Source organism: Patella vulgata, chromosome 1 (assembly GCF_932274485.2).
Source record: "Patella vulgata chromosome 1, xgPatVulg1.2, whole genome shotgun sequence".
Lineage (NCBI taxonomy): Eukaryota > Metazoa > Mollusca > Gastropoda > Patellidae > Patella > Patella vulgata.
This window is the reverse complement of record NC_065879.2, coordinates 12,192,150-12,211,474: the sequence shown is the minus strand read 5'-3', so window position 1 is coordinate 12,211,474 and position 19,325 is coordinate 12,192,150. Positions and strand designations below refer to the sequence as shown.

The 19,325-nt window shown below is 37.3% G+C and overlaps 1 protein-coding gene across 1 annotated transcript; it reads left to right on the top strand.

Annotated features, from left to right (window-relative positions):
* The first annotated feature begins 422 nt into the window (after window positions 1-422).
* Window positions 423-18,940, top strand: LOC130010246 (glutamine synthetase-like). The gene is made up of 7 exons (XM_050533567.2): window positions 423-545; window positions 10,485-10,664; window positions 10,859-11,020; window positions 12,137-12,283; window positions 13,226-13,353; window positions 17,824-18,023; window positions 18,623-18,940. The coding sequence occupies exons 2-7, from the start codon at window positions 10,505-10,507 to the stop codon at window positions 18,909-18,911; spliced, it is 1,086 nt and encodes a 361-aa protein (XP_050389524.1). The 5' UTR covers window positions 423-545; window positions 10,485-10,504; the 3' UTR covers window positions 18,912-18,940.
* Window positions 18,941-19,325: the final 385 nt, after the last annotated feature.

Here is a 19,325-nt window from a genome sequence, read left to right as displayed (position 1 = left end):
AGAAAAGTATGCAACATCTCTTATTGCCTGGGCGACTTAACTGCTGTGGGAGTATGTTTCGTTGCCTGACAACCTATCTTTTGTCTTTCATCTTTCTTCGTAGGTATAATAGGCTATTTGTCTTTTCATTTAGCCGTACACAACGTTTATATGGGAAAATAGCATATGTACGATAGTCTTGCTCGTGTTTACAGAAAACGTGGTGGTGATTTTAAAATGACTAAATTTATGTCAATAAAAGTTGAAGGTTATTCCTTAAATGTTTCAGTGCCAATACGTAGAATCAATAGTCGGTCACGGGCTACGCCCACGGAGCAGACCGACTGTGTGCCAGGAAATTTTATCAGCAGAGTTCAGTCACGTGAGGTTAAACTGTGCGGTCAAGACCAGAAGATTTCATCCAATCAAATAACGGGCACTTGTTAGCAATAACCAATGAGAAGAAAGATAATGACAAGAGGCTTTATGAGTGTACTGTCATCAGACTTCTACCATTATTTCATGATAAAAATTCCTACAGGACAGATAAATTGTTTTACCTTTAGGTAAGTCAAGTTAATTGCATTCAAACGTTTTATTTTGTTTAATGAACAGAGCCCACATTGATCAAAATCCGCACGTTACCTTGGTATTATTATTGCAATAGATGGATCGTAAATAAATACCGACTTCTGTCATCATCCTGCGATCAGCTGTTTTTGACCTGGCTCTTGCTGCCTGCGGAATAATCCAGTCTGCCGGAGTGGAAAATTTTCAATTAATGATAAATCATCCCATATCCCCCCCCTTTTTTTTTACTATTTACGATCTTTCTATGTTGTTTACGTATGCAGTAAGTATGTGCAAATAGAGTATTTGATTGAGCGATTAAATAAAAAGAATTGTGAGATCAAAGGGCTCTGCTGTATAAATGATGTTCCATATGCCTCAGCTGTATTTTCCATATTATTGTCAGTTATTATAATAAAGCAGAAATTGCCTATTTGATTTACCGTATTGAGATTCGATATTTTTTTTTTGAAAATACATAATTTGTCAAAATAATTACATCGAAATGCCAACTTTCTATTTTATTTATATTAAATTATTAGTGTTCTTTTTTAAAAAATATTAATAGTAAGTATATTTTATAAGGTAGCCTATTATTTGAATAAATTTTACCCAGTAAATAAAGTTAATTATTTTGATTGTGGATAATACATTAATTAAATTTCTGTCTACCCTTCCTTGAGCCTATAATAGAAAATTTAGTATTAATAATGGTAATAATATATGACACATTCTGCACACAGAGATTCACATACTTCATACTTCAACATGTCCAAAAATTAGTATACTGTTTTGTAATGCAGTTCTACCCTGTTTCACATGTCATACACACAAAGACCAATTTTATTAAACTGATGCAGAAGAAAGTACTTAGAGTTTCCACCAAAAATCGTAGATATAGCATGGGGGGATCACGTGGCTATGTGGGTAAGACGCTGGCTCGCTAGCCTGGAGGTCAGGTGTTCGATCCCTGCATTGATTGGCCGAGAAAATTCATTCATATTTTCTGGCGTGGTTTCCCCTTGTCAGTGATGCAGGATGTAGGGCCTGACAAGGACAGCTGTCTAGTCGTTCGGATGGGACGAAAAAACGAGGTCCCGTGTACACATTGCCATGCACGTAAAAGATCCCTTGACAGTTGGAATTCGATATAAGAGTAGGCAGTAGTGCTGTCCGGGCAAAATTTCCCTCATAGCACACTGTATGGCGTATATGCCTGTCTTCATTAGCCCAGGTTAGGAGCAGAACAGTAGGATGTTAAACCCCATTTCATTTCATAGATATAGTACTTCAAATGTCAGTCAACTACATGTAGCTTAGTTTGTAATTTGTATATATATATACGTTCTCAAGCAGAGCTAACTGTGGACAGACAGCGTAAGTTTAGTATGAATATGACACTGCCGTGGCAAAAGTTGACATAGATTACACCACCATGGCAAATTTCTGACCACTATATTTAGAGTTAATTGTTTTAATATGGTAATTATGCTAAAGCTAAACCCTGTTCGTACATATATACTTCGCCACTCTCGTGATCAGATTCTAGCCCCCAGAAATTTTTTCATTTGATTAAGACATCTAACTTATTGCTTGAGCAAATTGGTCAATGCAATTTGAATCCCTATATGAAAAAATTGAAAACCCATTTATTTTTAACAAACTTTCAATTAGTGGTGCACCTAAAAGGTCCCTTGGCAGTTGGAATCTAAAGAAAAGTACACTAAAACACTGATGCCGAGACAAAATTCTCCTTCATTCATTCCATACATAACCATATATGATAATTACCATGTTTGTCCTGAAATGACCAAAGCACATGTTTCCTGTTTGGGAAAGGTTAATCCCTTTCCTTTCTAAAATGAAAGAGTCACAGTAGCTCAGTGAGTAGGACAGCTTGATTTTTTTGTTGTTTGTTTTTGGAACAAGCCACAGTGGCTAAGTGGTTCAGATGCTGGCTCGCTAGCCTGGAGGTCCTGTGTTCAATCCCTATATACATTGACAGATAAAGTTGATCAGGATTTTCCGGCGTGGTTCTCTCTTGTCAGTGGTGTAGAATGGAGGGTCTGACAAGGGACAATGTATAGTCGTTCGGATGGGATGAAAAACTGAGTTCTGTATCCACATTGTCATGCACGTAAAAAAATCCTTGACAGTAGGAATTCAAAACAAGAGTAGGCAATAGCACCGCTGTCCGGCCAAATTTCCCTCATAGCACACTGCATGGCCTATGCCCGTCTTCATTAGTATACCCCCAGTTGTACGTGCCAAGGAGTAGGGTTGCCTGTCCAACCTCGTGGGTTTTCTCTGGGTCCTCCGGTTTCCTTCCACTGTTAAAAACACCTACGCGCAAGCGAATTATTAAAATAAAATTAAAACCATATGTTAGTCCCGAAATGACCTAGTTTGTGTGGAGTGGATGTTAAACCCCATTTCTCTCTCTTCTCTAATTAGTATACATATACATGTACATTTGTAGTAGGAGCAAAGCACTTATCTTTTTCACCCCAATCAAAGAGATTTCTCTCATAAATAAATGTGGGGTTTTTGCGTACATACAGTACAGTGACTTATAAATACTAGTACACGTGTGAATCATTTTACATGTACAGTGGGCAGATATACTGTTATATAATGGTCTTGACGCAGCCTAGTCATGAAATGAACTTCCTCAACACAGCCATGGTTCTAGATTTATAACCATAGATTAGATGACATAGCCATGCTACATATGTATCAGAAAAGATGTCTTCCTGTCACTAGCTTCCAGCTACTACTGACCTTTTAGTACGAGAGTTGTTGTCGTTTTCCCCGGCTCAAAAAATGTATTTGTTATCCGATACATATCTTTCGAAATACTTTAGGGAGGGAATTTTGACAATCTACAAATGTTAAGGTACATGTAGCTACCATTATCATGGACCTTATAAAATTTTAAGGTCCATGCTATTATGTATGTGTAACCAGGGTTGGATGGCCGAATGGTAAGGGGGTGCACGCTGTATCATAAGGTCTGTCATTGAGTCAACTGGTGTGGTTTCGATTTTCCGGTTGTGCGTGACACGGAGTAGGAACGCCTGTCCAGCCTCGTGGGTTTTCTACGGCTCTTTTGGTTTCCTCCAACTGATAAAGACCCCTACGCGCAAGCGAATTATTGAAATAAAATTGAACCATATATGTTAGTCCCAAAATTACCTACTTTGTGTCAATTGGACGTTAAACCCCATTTCTCTCCCCCTCTGGCTTAGGTTCTTATTGTTGTTGACAGTTCATCATACTGGTTTCTTCTTATTCATAAACTATGAACACTTGATTCAGCTAATTATAGAGCTTTATGTAGATACAGTAAATATACATGGAACAATCATAACAGACAATATTCAGAACTGTATAGATACTACAGAATTATGTTCAACTAAATAAGTATAAAATCAAGAGTTGGCATAGTGTAGCCTTTTATCTGTACCTCCTTCCTAACTTGTTTCCTTCATGGGTCCACCTTCATATTTATATTCTTGAAGGTGTTACCCCTAGATACATACATGTACATGTACATTACAATGTTAAATATAAACACAACAATTTAGACATAGATTAAAATATTAAAAGAATACAGAGAAGATTATAGACATAGAAAAAATCTTATAATATTAACTATGTACATGGATTAAAATATTACCATTAACATACATATCTCATGTATCAATATTAAACATACATTATGCAAGGGCTAAATCTGCCTATTACAGGCCTGAAATGTTATATAAACTATTAGACATTTATTAAGAAAAAAACCAAACATAATCAACTCTCGATGGCATTAGATACTCAAGATTTTAACTAGATTAGAACGGTTCACCATTTAAAAATTCAATTTAAAAATGCAAAAGCGAGGCTAAGTCTCACATATACCAGTGCCCTGATGCGCACTATTGTCAAAACTACAACCAGTTATAACTTGACTCCGAATGAAGTAATTTGAATGAAATTTTCACTATATTCATTTTACATTATCTATTTTGGAGCTATTATAGCAAGAAGGACCACCTCTTTATCTAAATCTTACATACATGTAATTTATCTTAAAGGTAACCCATAATTAATTAATTATCAGGTTTTGACAGACCGTGGTGACATATGTATGGCCTTGGAAGATGATAAATAACATGTGCTTGCAATTAGCTAGGCATGCATGAGAAATGGAACATGGCAAATTAGCAAGATCCTTACGCTGGTAATTAGCTAGTCATGTGTGAGAGATGGAACATAGCAAAATAGCAACACCCATACTCGAAAGCGAATAATTGAAATAAAATTGAACAATATGTTATTCCAAAATTTATCTAATTTGTGTAGAGTGGATGTTAAACTCTCTCTCTCTCTTATAGTTAATACTAGCAGAATACTCGACTTTGCCTGTGGACCAAATTCGTCCAGGGACCAGGACCAGAGGCCAATTCGCCCGATGGCCCAAATTTGACGGCATAAATCATTCATGGTGTCATGCTGGGTAATATGATACTACATGTACATGTAGATATGTGGGGGTTGGATGGCTAAATGGTTAGCGTGCGCGCGCTGTATCGTAAAGTCTGTCATTGAGTCGACTGGCGTGGTTTCGAATCCCCGGTTGTACGTGACAAGGAGTAGGATTGCCTGTCCTACCTTGTGGGTTTTCTCCGGGTCCTCTGGTTTCCTCCCACTGCTAAAGACCCCTATGCGCAAGCGAATTATTGAAATAAAATTAAAACCATATGTTAGTCCTGAAATGACCTAGTTTGTGTCAAGTGGACGTTAAACCCCATTTCTCTCTCTCTCTCAGATATGTGGGGATGGATTGCATTGATGAAACATGATGGGCAACACACATGTGACACATACATGTACATGTACACTCATACACACAGACTTCTTTGATTTTATTTATATAGATACTAGCTTTATAGTTACATGTTCCCCATATATTGTATTTAAATTTTAAAAACACCAAATCTGTCTTGAATGTTATCAGCAAGATCTTTATGGGTTAAAAAATGAAATTCTATACTGAAGAAATTTATTTAGGAATTAAAGTTATTTCTGTATAGGTTTGGTGGGGGTTTTTTTTTTCAAGAAAATAAGGTCAAAAATAGGAGTATTGGATTTCTGCTGTGAAACATAAAATATACAGTACATATACAGGACAGTGACATGAAGAGTTTAATGTCTTACATTGACACATGTGGGAACTTAAAGGAGCTAAGTCTCTATTCTTTGGCACCTAGAAATGAACACAAATAGGTCACAATGCATGTAATAATGTAATATGAATGTATATAAACAGATTTGCATTCAATTGTTTCTGTCCAACTTTTCAGAGTAAGATGTTTATTTAAATTGACCAATAAGGCTTGATTGCAATGTTGAAGACTGTGGATGATATTTAGTTAGACTTAGCTCATTTAAACTGACAGATGACACTCTAACGGTCTAACCTCAATAAGACACCCCTTATTCTATAAATACAAACACTAAAGCAAAGGAATGCACACTTTTTATTGGCTGTAAGCAGGGGGGGGGGGGATGGGATGGCCAAATGATTAGCACGTGCTCGCTGTATCATATGGTCATTGAGTCAACTGGCGGGGTTTCGATTCAACGGTTGTATGTGCCAAGGAGTAGGGGCGTCTGTCCAACCTCGTGGGTTTTCTCCAGGTCCTCCAGTTTCCTCCCACTGCTAAAGACCTCTATGCCCAAGTGAATTATTGAAATAAAATTGAATCATATGTTAGTCCCAAAATGACCTAGTTTGTGTCGAGTGGACGTTAAACCCCATTCCTCTCTCTCTCATTGGCTGTAAGAGCCAAAATTTGCAAGATGATATGTCTCCACCAATTAAAAAGCTGCCTCCTTACAATATTTTGATGTTTTGCTGATAATCAGGAAAATGATATGTTAGTCTAACACTACGCTAATTCTAATTGTGTAAATCAGTGATTCTCAACCAGTCATCTTCCTGTGTGCCGCGAAATGTTGAACGGCACAGTAAGAAAATGCGAAATCCATTGATCTCATTTGAGTATTTACTGGTATCTACTGATAAGTTCATACATGTAGCTGAGTTTTTCTTTATTTAGTTTGAGTCATTCTATGTATCTATGACCAGTCTCTGTCTATGGTTGTTTGGCGTTTTAAGTTATTTCTACATGCACATCATTGTGTTCGTACAGGAATGTCCTTATTCCTTCCATTAGAATGACAGACTCTGTCCTTGTCTGTTCTCATAGGTGGAAAATTCTAAAGAACCTTCTTGGCCAACAAAAGGATAGACTTGAAAACGTCCTACCCACTGAGCTCCTGGTTGTTGAGTACCATCAAATTCCTGGTTGTTGAATAGCCATCAAGTCCCTGGTTGTTGAGTACCCAGGTTGTTCAGTAGCCATCGACCCCCTGGTTGTTGAGTACCAAGCGACTGACCCCCTGAATTTGATGACCCATTGTTTCTTATTACTATTATAATTTTATACATGATGATGCAATACTGTACTTTAATTCAATATCTATGTTATTTACTGATGTCGACAATTTTAATCAATATCCAAACAGATGCAATTCACCAATAAAATGATGCAACGTCAAAAATATAAGATAAAATGCAAAAAACTGGATTTAAGATAAAAAGAAATAGAACACAAGTTGGGGGTTTCGTATGTACAAGGAAACAGAACACAAGTAGGGAGTTTTGTATTTACAAGGAAACAGAACACAAGTAGGGAGTTTTGTATTTACAAGGAAACAGAACACAAGTAGGGAGTTTTGTATTTACAAGGAAACAACACAAGTAGGGAGTTTTGTATTTACAAGGGAACAGAACACAAGTTGGGGTTTTGTACATGTATGTACAAGGGAACAGAACATAAGTTTGGGGTTTTGTATGTACAAGGGAGCAGAACACAGGGTGGTTTTGTACGTATGTACAAGGGAACAGAACACGTTGGGGTTTTTGTATGTACAAGGAAACAGAACACAGGGTGGTTTTGTATGTACAAGGAAACAGAACACAAGTTGGGGGATTTGTATTTACAAGAAAATAGAACACAAGTTTGTTTTTTTATGTACAAGGAAACAGAACACAAGTTGGGGGGTTTGTATTTACAAGAAAATAGAACACAAGTAGGGAGTTTTTTTATGTACAGAAATGAAATGAAATGGGGTTTAACATCCTGCTGTTCTGCTCCTAAACTGGGTTAATGAAGAGGGGCATACGCCATACAGTGTGCTACATGTATGAGGGAAATTTTGCCCAGGCAGCGGCGCTACGGCCTACTCTTATATCGAATTCCAACTGCTAAGGGATCTTTTACGTGCACGCCAATATGTACACGGGACCTCGGTTTTGTACATACAGGGGAATGGAACACAAGTTGGGGGTTCTGTGTGTACATGTACATGGGAACAGAACAAGACATGTTTTTATACGCCCACATTTTCATGTGGACGGATATTGTCGTCGCCCCTGTCCGTCCGTCCACAATTTGTTTGTGGACACTCTACAGGTATTGGTTTGTATCAGATCGAAACTTTATGGATTATGGCCCCTGTTTGAAAGAAAAATCACGTTTTTAGCTTGTGGACCCTATAGAGGTCACAATTTTTATACCCCACATTTTCATGTGGACGTATTATGCCGTCGCCCCTGTCCGTACGGACATCCGTCCGTCCACAATTGTTTGTGGACACTCTACAGGTCACAATTCTTATCTCCAAAATATCTCGGCTGCTTTCGATATTGGCATGTATCGGATCGAAACTTCATGGATTATGGCCCCTGTTTGTACGAAAAATCACGTTTTTAGCTTGTGGACACTATAGAGGTCACAATTTTTATCCGATTTTGTTGAAACTTGAAATGTAAGTTTATAACCCAAAGATCTCGGTTCCTTTCGATATTCGCGCATATCGGACCGTAACTTCCTGAATTATGGCCCCTGATTGTACGAAAAATCTTGTTTTTAGCTTGTGGACCCTATAGAGGTCATAATTTTTATCCGATTTCAAAAAACGTATTATTATATCACCGTTACATCCTAAGGACGAATGAGTTTGAATTTCATGAAAATCGACCCAAAATTGACAGACAAAATGGCCGCCGTTCGTTCTCAAATAGCGTAAAAATATGGTATATCAAGGTTGTGGACCCTATAGAGGTCACAATTTTTATCCGATATTGTTGACACTTGATGTGTAAGTTTATAACCCAAAGATCTCGGTTCCTTTCAATATTCGCGCATATAGGACCGTAACTTCCTGAATTATGGCCCCTGATTGTACGAAAAATCGCGTTTTTAGCTTGTGAATCCTATGGAGTTCATAAATTTTATCCGATTTAAAAAAAAACGTATTATTATATCACTGTTACACCCTAAGGATGGCTGAGTTCGAATTTTGTAAAAATCGGCTCAAAACTGACAGACAAAATGGCCGCCCTTCATTTTCAAATAGCATAAAATTATGGTATTATATTAAGGTTGTGGATCCTATAGAGGTCACAATTTTTATCCAATTTTGTTGAAACTTGAAATGTAAGTTTATAACCCAAAGATCTCGGCTCCTTTCGATATTCGCGTATATCGGACTGTAACTTCCTGAATTATGGCCCCTGATTGTACGAAAAATTTCGTTTTTAGCTTGTGGATCCTATAGAGGTAGTAATTTTTATCCGATTTAAAAAAACGTATTATTATATCACCGTTACACCCTAAGGATGGCTGAGTTTTTTATGTACAAGAAAACCGAGCACAAGTTGGGGGTTTTGTATGTACAAGGGAACAGACCACAGGTTCTTTTTTATGTAGAAGTGAATTGAACATGAGTGAAACATTCGTATACCACGTTTAGAATAAATGGACATACATGTATTACATGTATGTACATGTACAATTACTTTGCATATAAATCACAACAAAATCTTTTTTTTCTGACAGCTTATTTGAACCTTTCTACTTGACCTTTGTTATTTCGCCCTATATATGTATTAATATCAGAGGTCGTATATCCTGGTATATTTATTTAAATTCTGAATATTTATCAAAATTTGTTAGTCATGTTTATTTAACATCTTGTTATATGACATAAAATTGACATATTTTATTGGACTCACATACATACATACATGTATAGACGCATGATAACTCATAAACAATAGGGGTGTATACATGTTGAGTTATCTATACTTGTTGCATATACATATGAATCGACAGGTGTGTACTGTACATGTTGGTGCTGAACGGTAGCTCGTTAAGCATCATTTCATTTTGTTAGTCCTATTGGTGAAGAACAATACCCGTCTTCATTAGCCCAGTCGGAGCGGAACAGTAGGATGATGTTAAACCCCATTTCATTTCTAGAACAATAGGGCATAAAAAATGATGTTATTTAATTAGTCGTGTTGCTGTAGAACAGTAGTTAATCAATTAAACATACATTATGCAAGAGCTGAATCTGCCTATTGCAGGTCTTTCTTTAGGCCTGAAATGTTTTCTTAATTATTAATTAGACATTAATTAACTTATCCAGGCCATAATCAACTCTCTGATGGCATCGGCTTTCTCCGATATTGAATAGATTAGAACAGTTCAGTCATATTTTGATTTAAGCTAAAAATGGAGGAGGGAGACTTGGCTTTAAACAACCAGTACGGTTGGTACATGTATGTAAAAGGGTTGATTACATAATTACCTAATCAATCCTGCCTATTATCAACGATAATCGAGATATACTCAGTACAGTCAAACCCCATGGATTTCTCCTGGTCCTACTGTTTCCTCCCACTACTAACGACACCTTGTGCAAGTGAATTATTGAAATAAGTTTGTATTTAGTTTTTGTCGAGTGGACATTAATCCCTCTTTCTCTCTATATCCCACATGTGACGTAATATATATTTTTTATTTCAGGTAATTAAACGGTTTTGAAGATGTCGCTGACAGCAGTAACCAATAAACAAGTTCTAGAGAAATATTTAGACTTAGAACAAGATGGCCGTGTTATGGCTGAGTATTTGTGGATAGATGGAACTGGGGAGGGAATCAGAAGTAAATGTAGAACTTTACCATGTGAACCAAAAGATCCATCAGGCAAGTTGTTATTTTTGTGCGCCTTTATTTGAAATTTGGGATTTTGATATCCACAACAATGTATGGGAATTATTTGCACGAAGCAATTGAAAAATAGGTGCATATTTTTTAAAAGTGAAGGAAACAAGGTCAATGCGCAATTTGCCATTTAAATTGACAGATTTTAATTAAATATTTTATTTTAAATTTTACAGAATGTCCCATTTGGAATTTTGATGGATCCAGTACATACCAGGCAGAAGGATCAAACTCAGACATGTACCTCTACCCTTGCGCCATATTTAAAGATCCCTTCAGACGAGGCAACAATAGATTAGTTTTATGTGATGTCTATAAATACAATAAAAAACCTGCAGGTAATTTATTACATTGTAACTTCTGTTGATTAACTTTCGGTGGAGACAACCACCGACTGCCACTTTAAATTCTTATTAAAGTTGCAGAACATACGGAAGAGCCACAGTGGCTCATTGCTAACCTGTAGGTCTGGGGTTTCGATTCCAGTGATGGCCGAGAAATTTCCTCTGGTTACCCTTTGTCAGTGGTGAAGGACAGAGGGCCTTGCAAGGAACAGTGTCTAGTCATTTGGATGGGACCAAAAACAAAACAAGGTCCTGTGTACACAATACATGTACATGTAGAGATCTTTGTATAAAATAAACTCACTTGGCAAACCCCAGCAGATTATAGTACCTTACATCTAGCCTCGGCTGTATGATGAAGTCTGCCATTGGAACTACCAACGGCGTTGCCCATGACGACGCCTTTGAAGAATGTTTTATCATACAAATATTTCAAAGCCTGAAGCTGTTATTCTTTCAAGTTTATCTGAGATTTGCTTCAAACAAGGACAACTTTGCACTAAAAATTATACACATGCTTCAAACAAGGCAATTTTGATAACTTCTTTTTAAAAGTGGCAAGTTTTCCTAATAAGTAAACCGGTACCGCACGCAATTGTATAGGCGTTGGTACATATCACTTACCGTCATACAGCCGAGGCTAGATGTAGAGTAACGGAATCTGCCGAGGTTTGCCGAGTGGTTAAACTCTATAACATTTCATTTGGTTAAGCATCATGGTAGCAAAAACAAAATAATGATATTGTAATTAAAAAATGATTTGATTTTATGTTGTGAAAGTTGAAATGTTTGACAATACTGGCAAGATTAATATTGTAACTGTTCAATTTCTTGTCTGACATGGATTCCATACCCCTCAAATGATCATTGTTCTCCTCTGTTTATTACGGGGTTGGATGGTCTAGTGATTAAACGTGTGCGCGTGAAATCACAAGGTCTCTCATTGAGTTAAGTGGCATGGTTTACTCCCTACACAAAAGTGAATTATTGAAATAATGTTAGTCCCAAAATGCCCCAGTTTGTTTCAAGTGGACGTTAAACCACATTTCTCGGAATCTCTCAGCTCTAATGTTTACGTTTTAACACAATGTATATTTTTGTATTATTCAGATACTAATCAACGTTTCTCATGTAAACAAGTCATGGAGAAAGCGAAAGATGAGAAACCCTGGTTTGGTATTGAACAAGAATATACCATATTAGATTGTGATGGACATCCTTTTGGTTGGCCTAAAAATGGTTTCCCTGGACCACAAGGTAAGATATTATATCAATTAATTGCCTGTAACTCAGTAACTAATCAAGGCGAGTTAGGAATCTATTTGCCAATAAAAAATTTTTTTATCTCTTTATACCTTACTTTAGATGTAGATTGACAGATTCTGGCACTCCTACTAAACACACTGATCAGCAATGAATATACGCTAGTCTGCTACAGTCACTGATAAGGATGACATCGATGTGACTTAATGAGCCCCAAATATTAACTTTTTTCCTTCTGCAAATTTTATTCTAGAACATGTTTTTAAGCATTACAAAAATAAATAAAGGTGATTCAAGTATATGAAGGTAAAAAATATTTCCTATTTAGTGTAAATGAGTATGTAAAATGAGTAAAAGGCACCATTCTGTCCGGATTAGTAAAGTCTTATGTAAACAATGCACGCACCATTAGCCAGTGATTGACGCCACGTGATGTGACGTCACATGATAAAGCAGTCATCTTTTACAGAGCTATTAGTCTTGCAACTCCTCAGCGAAACCGGGAGGGGGGGGGGTGTTGGATGACCGAATGGTTAGCATGTGTGCGCTGTATCATAAGGTCTGTCGTTTTGTCAGCTGGCATGGTTTCAATTCCCCGGTTGTAAGTGGCAAGGAGTAGGGTCAAATGTCGCATGTCCAACCTGGTGGGTTTTCTCTGGATCACGGTTTCCTCCCACTGCTAAAGACCCCTACGCGCAAGTGAATTATTGAAATAAAATTAAACCATATGTTAGTCCCGAAATGACCTAGTTTGTGTCAAGTGGACGTTAAACCCCATCTCTCTCTCTCTATACATTATATCCAAAATTTGAAATGACTTAAAAAAAAAAAAAAAAGATTGAAAGTTTAACAAAACTAGTGGATGTATCATAAATTTAGTTCAGATGAATAAAGATTTTATTTGTACAAGTAATTTATATGGTATTATTATTTTAGGACCTTATTATTGTGGTGTTGGGGCTAATCGTGTTTATGGTAGAGATATTGTAGAAGCTCATTATAAAGCTTGTTTATACGCTGGTGTAGATATCTGTGGTTGTAATGCTGAAGTTATGCCTGCACAGGTGAATTATTTATTTACATTAATACTTTTATAAACTTCAATTCACCTCAATAGGCTGATAAAATTTTCAATGACCTTGTTGATAGGTTGTTAAGTGTGGATTCTCTATGAAAATATTGTTTCAAGGATTGTTATAAAATGCTTTTGTAGAACATTACCTGGTCTGAATAATAATAGCTGCAGTTGTATCCCAAGGAGGGGGGGGCGCGGAGGGGTTGCCTGTCTAACCTTGTATCTTGAGGAGAGGGAGGGCAGGGGGTTGCCTGTCCAACCTCTTGGGTTTTCTTCAGGTTTTCCAGTTTCCTCCCACTACTAAAGGCCCCTGCACGCAAGCACCCAAGAGAATTAATGATATAAAATTGAACAATATGTTAGTCCCAAAATGACCTAGTTTGTGTCAAGTGGAACCCTCTCTCTCTCTCATTATCATTGTTGATGAAGAAAAATCCGAAGGTGAACCTCATTTCATTGGTTCAAGGTCGCAAAAAAAAAAAAAGGCTGACCAGTCATGAGTGATTTTTGCTTAAAGGTAGAAGTAAAATATGATAATATTGAAATAAAAAAATGACTTAATTGTGTGAATGTTGAAACTTGTCTTATGATCAGATGATGATATAACTATATTGACCAAGCTTGTTCAGTTATCTATACCATCTTGTTATATTAACATATTGACGTATACCAGTTTTATATCATTGCTTTAGGTCAACATATCTGTATCTCTTATTACAAGTTCTATATAATAAAACATTTCGGGAACTGGGTTACAGTTTATCATTCTGCCCCTCAGGTACACTGAATAAAAATAGGTTTAATCATTCGGCCCCTCAGATACAGTGAATAAAAATAGGTTTAAGTGCGGTATGTAAATCAAATACCATTTAACTTGTCTCTTATATTTCTCGGTGTTTCCCCTTGTCACTGGTGCAGGACAGAGGGCTTGACAAGGACAGCTGTCTAGTCATTCAGATTGGACAACAAACCAAGTTCCCGTATACACATTGGCGTGCACATAAAAGATCTCTAGGCAGTTGGAATTCAATATAAGTGTAGGCCGTAGCGCTGCTGTCTGGGTAACATTTCCTTCATTGCGCACTGTGGTGTATGGCATATCCCCGTCTGTCGGTGTTGGCCGAGAAAGTTCATCGAGATTTTCCCTTGTCATTTCGCCTTGTCAGTGGTGCAGGACGGAGGGCCAGACAAGTACAGCTGTCTAGTCATTCAGATTGGACAAAAAAAAACAAGGTCCCATGTAAACATTGGCGTGCATATTAAAAGATCCCCAGGCAGTTGGAATTCGATATAAGTGTAGGCCGTAGCGCTGCTGTCCAGGAATAATTTCCCTTATAGCACACTGTATGGCGTATGCCCGTCTTCATTAGTCCAGTCGAAGCAGAATATTAGGACAAACATTTTTTATCTGCATAGACATCTTGTCTTATATTGTCATCAAAAACTTTCCAATTAAACATACCCACCATGATTGATGACTTAAAAAAATTTGTTTTACATAAAAAAATAATTGTTATACAAAAAAAAAAAATAATAATTTTACATAAAAAAAAATTTGTTTAACATAAAAAAAATTGTTTTACACATTAAATCAGCAAAAATGTTCATAGCCATTGTCGTTATCTCATAAATCTTGCCTTCAAAGCCTTCCTTTCTAACAATATGAATATTTGTTTGTGTTGTAAGTCTGCACTGGATGAAATGAGATTTTTATCTGCATAGACATCTTGTCTGTATGAATATAGTCTTCAAAAATTCTCCAATCAAATATAACACACCACAAAAATTAAAGACATTTGTATATCTACATTTGTAGATACATGTATCTTGTCTCTCAATGATAATTATTCGCTTCAAAATCTTTTCACCAAACATAAATGATAACACACTGCTAATATTGGCTTTAAAAAAAAAATCAAATTTAACACATTTCCAAGATTGACATTAAATAATATTGTTACACAAAAAAAAAAAATCAGCACATTTATAGTCTTAATTTGTATGTTGAAACTCTTAATGGTTTTAGTTTTGAGACGATATGAAATGGGGTTTAACGTCCTACTGTTCTGTACCAACTGGGCTAATGAGAGAGAGAGATGGGGTTTAACGTCCACAACACAAACTAGGTCATTTCGGGACTTACATATGGTTCAATTTTATTTCAATAATTTGCTTGCGCGTAGAGGTCTTTAGCAGTGGGAGGACCCGGAGAAAACCCACGAGGTTGGGACAGACGACCCTACTCCTTGTCATGTACAACCAAGGAATCGAAACCACGCCAATTGACTCAATGACAGTCCTTATGATACAGCGGTAACCATTCGGCTACCCACACTAACCCCCTCTTGGCTAATGGAGACAGGCATATGCCATACACTGTGCCACGAGGGAAATTTTGCCCAGGCAATGGCATTACAACCCACTGTACTCTTACATCAAATTTCAACTGTCACAGGTTCTGTTACGGGTACACAGGACCTTGGTTTTTCGTCCCATCCGACCGACTAGACAGCTGTCCTTATCAGGCCCTCCGTCCTGCACCACTGACGAGAGGAAACCACGCTGGAAAACCCTGACAAAAGATTTATTAGAAATTTCAACCAGTGCACTTTGGTTTTAAGGCTAAATGTATTTCTCTTAGCTAAGAAATTGGATAACCCACGACACAATTATATAGGCTACAAGTTATGTAAAGAAATGGGATGTTTCTATTATCTGAAGGTGTAATTTAACCTTGTATATATAGTCAACCTCTCATCAAGGACATTATTGGGCAATAAATCTTGATGATAAATAGGAATCCGACCTTCTGTCTTTATTTTAATATATTTTTGGCTTTCAAAAAACCATAAAACGTTTCTCAAGTTTCTCAAGTTTCAGCTGTCGGTTTATCCTTGTTTAGGGTTCATGTGTAAATAGTCTATCATACTAAACTTAACTCCGCTTGAGAACAGACACTAAGCTTGTTGGGGATCACGTGGCTAAGTGGGTAAGACGCTAGCTCGCTAGCCTGGAGGTCGGGTGTTCGATCCCTGCATTGGCCGAGAAAGTTCATCCAGATTTTCCGGCGTGGTTCTCCCTTGTCAGTGATGCAGGACGGGGGGGCTGACAAGGAAAGCTGTCTAGTCGTTCGGATGGGACGAAAAACCAAGGTCCCGTGTACACATTGGCGTGCACGTAAAAGATCCCTTGGCAGTTGGAATTTGATATAAGAGTAGGCCGTAGTGCCGCTGTCCGGGCAAAATTTCCCTCATAGCACACTGTATGGCGTATGCCCGTCTTCATTAGCCCAGGTTAGGAGCAGAACAGTAGGACGTTAAACTCCATTTCATTTCATTTCACTAAGCTTGTTGACCGACATTTTAAATCCCTAATCAACGATTTTAGTCGAAAACACTGAGTATTACCTTTTGCGAATTTTGAGAAGTATTTACCCCGCTTCCATTTAATAAAATAAAAAGGGTTATTTAGTCTTAACTACTGAGATAGTAAGAAGAAAATTCCCAATGTGAAAAGGGGTCCCAATGAAGAGAATTACAAATATGACGAGAGACAATATTAGACGATTAAAAGGCCAATAAAGTGTGTGGCAGGAGAGAATATGCATCACACGACAGTGCACTTTCCCACATCTGACCAGCGACGCATATGACGTTATAGTGCTACACCTGTACATACTAGCGAATTATTGATATAGAATTAACCATATATTAGTCCTGAAATTACCTAGTTAGTGGACATCAACCCAATTTCTCTCGAATCCCCAGTTGTACGTGACAAGGAGTAGGTCGCCTGTCTAACCATGTGGGTTTTCTCATGGTCCTCTGGTTTCCTCCGGTTTAGGCTAAAGATGCCTACGCGCAAGCAAATTATTAAAAAAAAAAATTTTAAAAAAACATGTTAGTCCCGAAATGACCTAGTTTGTGTCGAGTGGACGTTAAACCCCATTTTTCTCTCTCTCTCTCTCTCTCCTCATTTATCCCGCTCTTTCTCTCATCTTAAAGTACTAACATAAATATTGTCCAACCACAAAAGAGAACAAAATTTGATTGCTGCATGCATCCCAAGAGTTCAGTTACAGAATCAATCTGGTTAAAACACAGATCCTATTTCGTTTCGTTTTTATAGTTCAAAATTTTGTTTTACTTGTCTTTACTACACTTGGATCTGGAAGAGTTGTTATTTAACTCGTGTTCTGAATGGTGTCGGGGATAAGCCAATGAAACGGTCTGTTACGGCAAGCTTTAGGCATGTTTTGCATGGAACTGTGGGTAATCCACTAGTTACATCAATGCTGATTGGTTAATCAAATGTCTGACGTCATAGGGTCATAAGTCGGTGTTTTGACCCCTGACGTGACCTATGGCTATAACTTGTCAGATCTTCATGTAGATCTGTATTTTAATCAGATTGGATACAGAATGTGTCCAATTCACATCTAACTTTTGTGTTTTTTCAGTGGGAATTTCAAGTTGGTCCATCTGAAGGTATCAATATGGGAGATCATCTATGGGTAGCTCGATACATCTTACACAGGGTAGCAGAAGATTTCGGTGTTATCGTGACCCTTGACCCCAAACCTATGGAGGGAGACTGGAACGGAGCTGGTGCCCACACTAATTACAGTACCAAAAGTATGAGAGAGAAGGATGGTATTAAGTAAGTATCCAATATGATAATTAAAATAAAGAGGTGTTGTCAGGTGTTCTATTGCATATTGGGAAATGGGTAGCCTCAGGCCAAATGGTCACCAGCAGAAGCTAGATATTACCAGGTGGAGAAACACGTAAAGAACCCTTGACTGTTTATAGTCAAAGATGTACGAAGTTGCAACACCACTGTCTGGGCAAAATTCTCCTACCTAACATTGCACACCTGCAGAAACTATAAATTATTTCATGTAGGTGGACAGTTCAATGGACGATGTATGAGGTAACACCTGTCTGCCTGGGCAATATTGTTATTGAAAAAGAAAGGTTGTTCCAAATTGACCAAAGTATTGTATTGAGGAAATATTAAACCCTATTCTATTTCATTCCTTCCCTGGTGGAATTTAAAATAAGAGTTGGCCATTGGTCAAAATTTCCCTCATAGCACACTGCATAGCGTATCCCCATCTTCAATGGGCCAGTAGGACGTTGAACCCCATTTCAATTCATTTTCATTTCTTTCAATGCATTCCGAAACTTTACTCAATCAATCAAACACCTGAAATTCGTCCATTTAATTGACCTTCAACTAAATCTTTTGCCTTTCAGAGCTATTGAGGATGCCATTGAGAGACTTTCTCATCATCATGTCCGACACATAAAAGCTTACGATCCACGAGAAGGAAAAGACAATGAAAGACGTTTAACTGGACTTCATGAAACTTCTTCTATCCACGATTTCTCAGCAGGAGTAGCCAATCGTGGAGCTAGTATCAGAATTCCCCGACAGGTAGCAGAAGATGGTTATGGTTACCTTGAAGACAGACGTCCATCTTCTAACTGCGATCCGTATGCTGTTACAGAAGTCATCGTCAGGACAACAGTTTTGAATGAATAAAAGTAACAATTATTAGTTGAAAAAAACAACCCAATGACAAACTGTCCTTTGAAGTAGAGATGCAAATACAAGCCTTCTAAATGAATAATGCATTTATTATTATATAGTAAAATACATTATTGGGTCAAATCTTTTCTCATATTTCATTCTGTAACAACATTATTCATTGGCTGTCAGGATTTAATCGTTGGGAGTCAAGTCATTATTATCAAACTGATGCTTGATGACTTCTCTCTCATAACTGTACGTGTCAAACCTTTTTATTGGTAATAATATTAAAGCTACTGGTCGTAATTTGTGAGATTTTGAATCCCTTGCAAAGTACAATAGTGTGAAATTTGAATCTCTAAAAGGAATATCGGTCCAAATATGGTTTCATTATGATTAGTAATTACGAAGATGGGATAAATTAAC

Bases quoted from the DNA above. Each gene is read 5' to 3' on its own strand.
- LOC130010246 (XM_050533567.2), top strand. From the start codon at position 10,505: ATGTCGCTGACAGCAGTAACCAATAAACAAGTTCTAGAGAAATATTTA. The intron at 11,021-12,136 runs GTAATTTATTAC...TGTATTATTCAG, and splicing joins ATACAATAAAAAACCTGCAG to ATACTAATCAACGTTTCTCA. The intron at 18,024-18,622 runs GTAAGTATCCAA...TTTGCCTTTCAG, and splicing joins AGAGAGAAGGATGGTATTAA to AGCTATTGAGGATGCCATTG.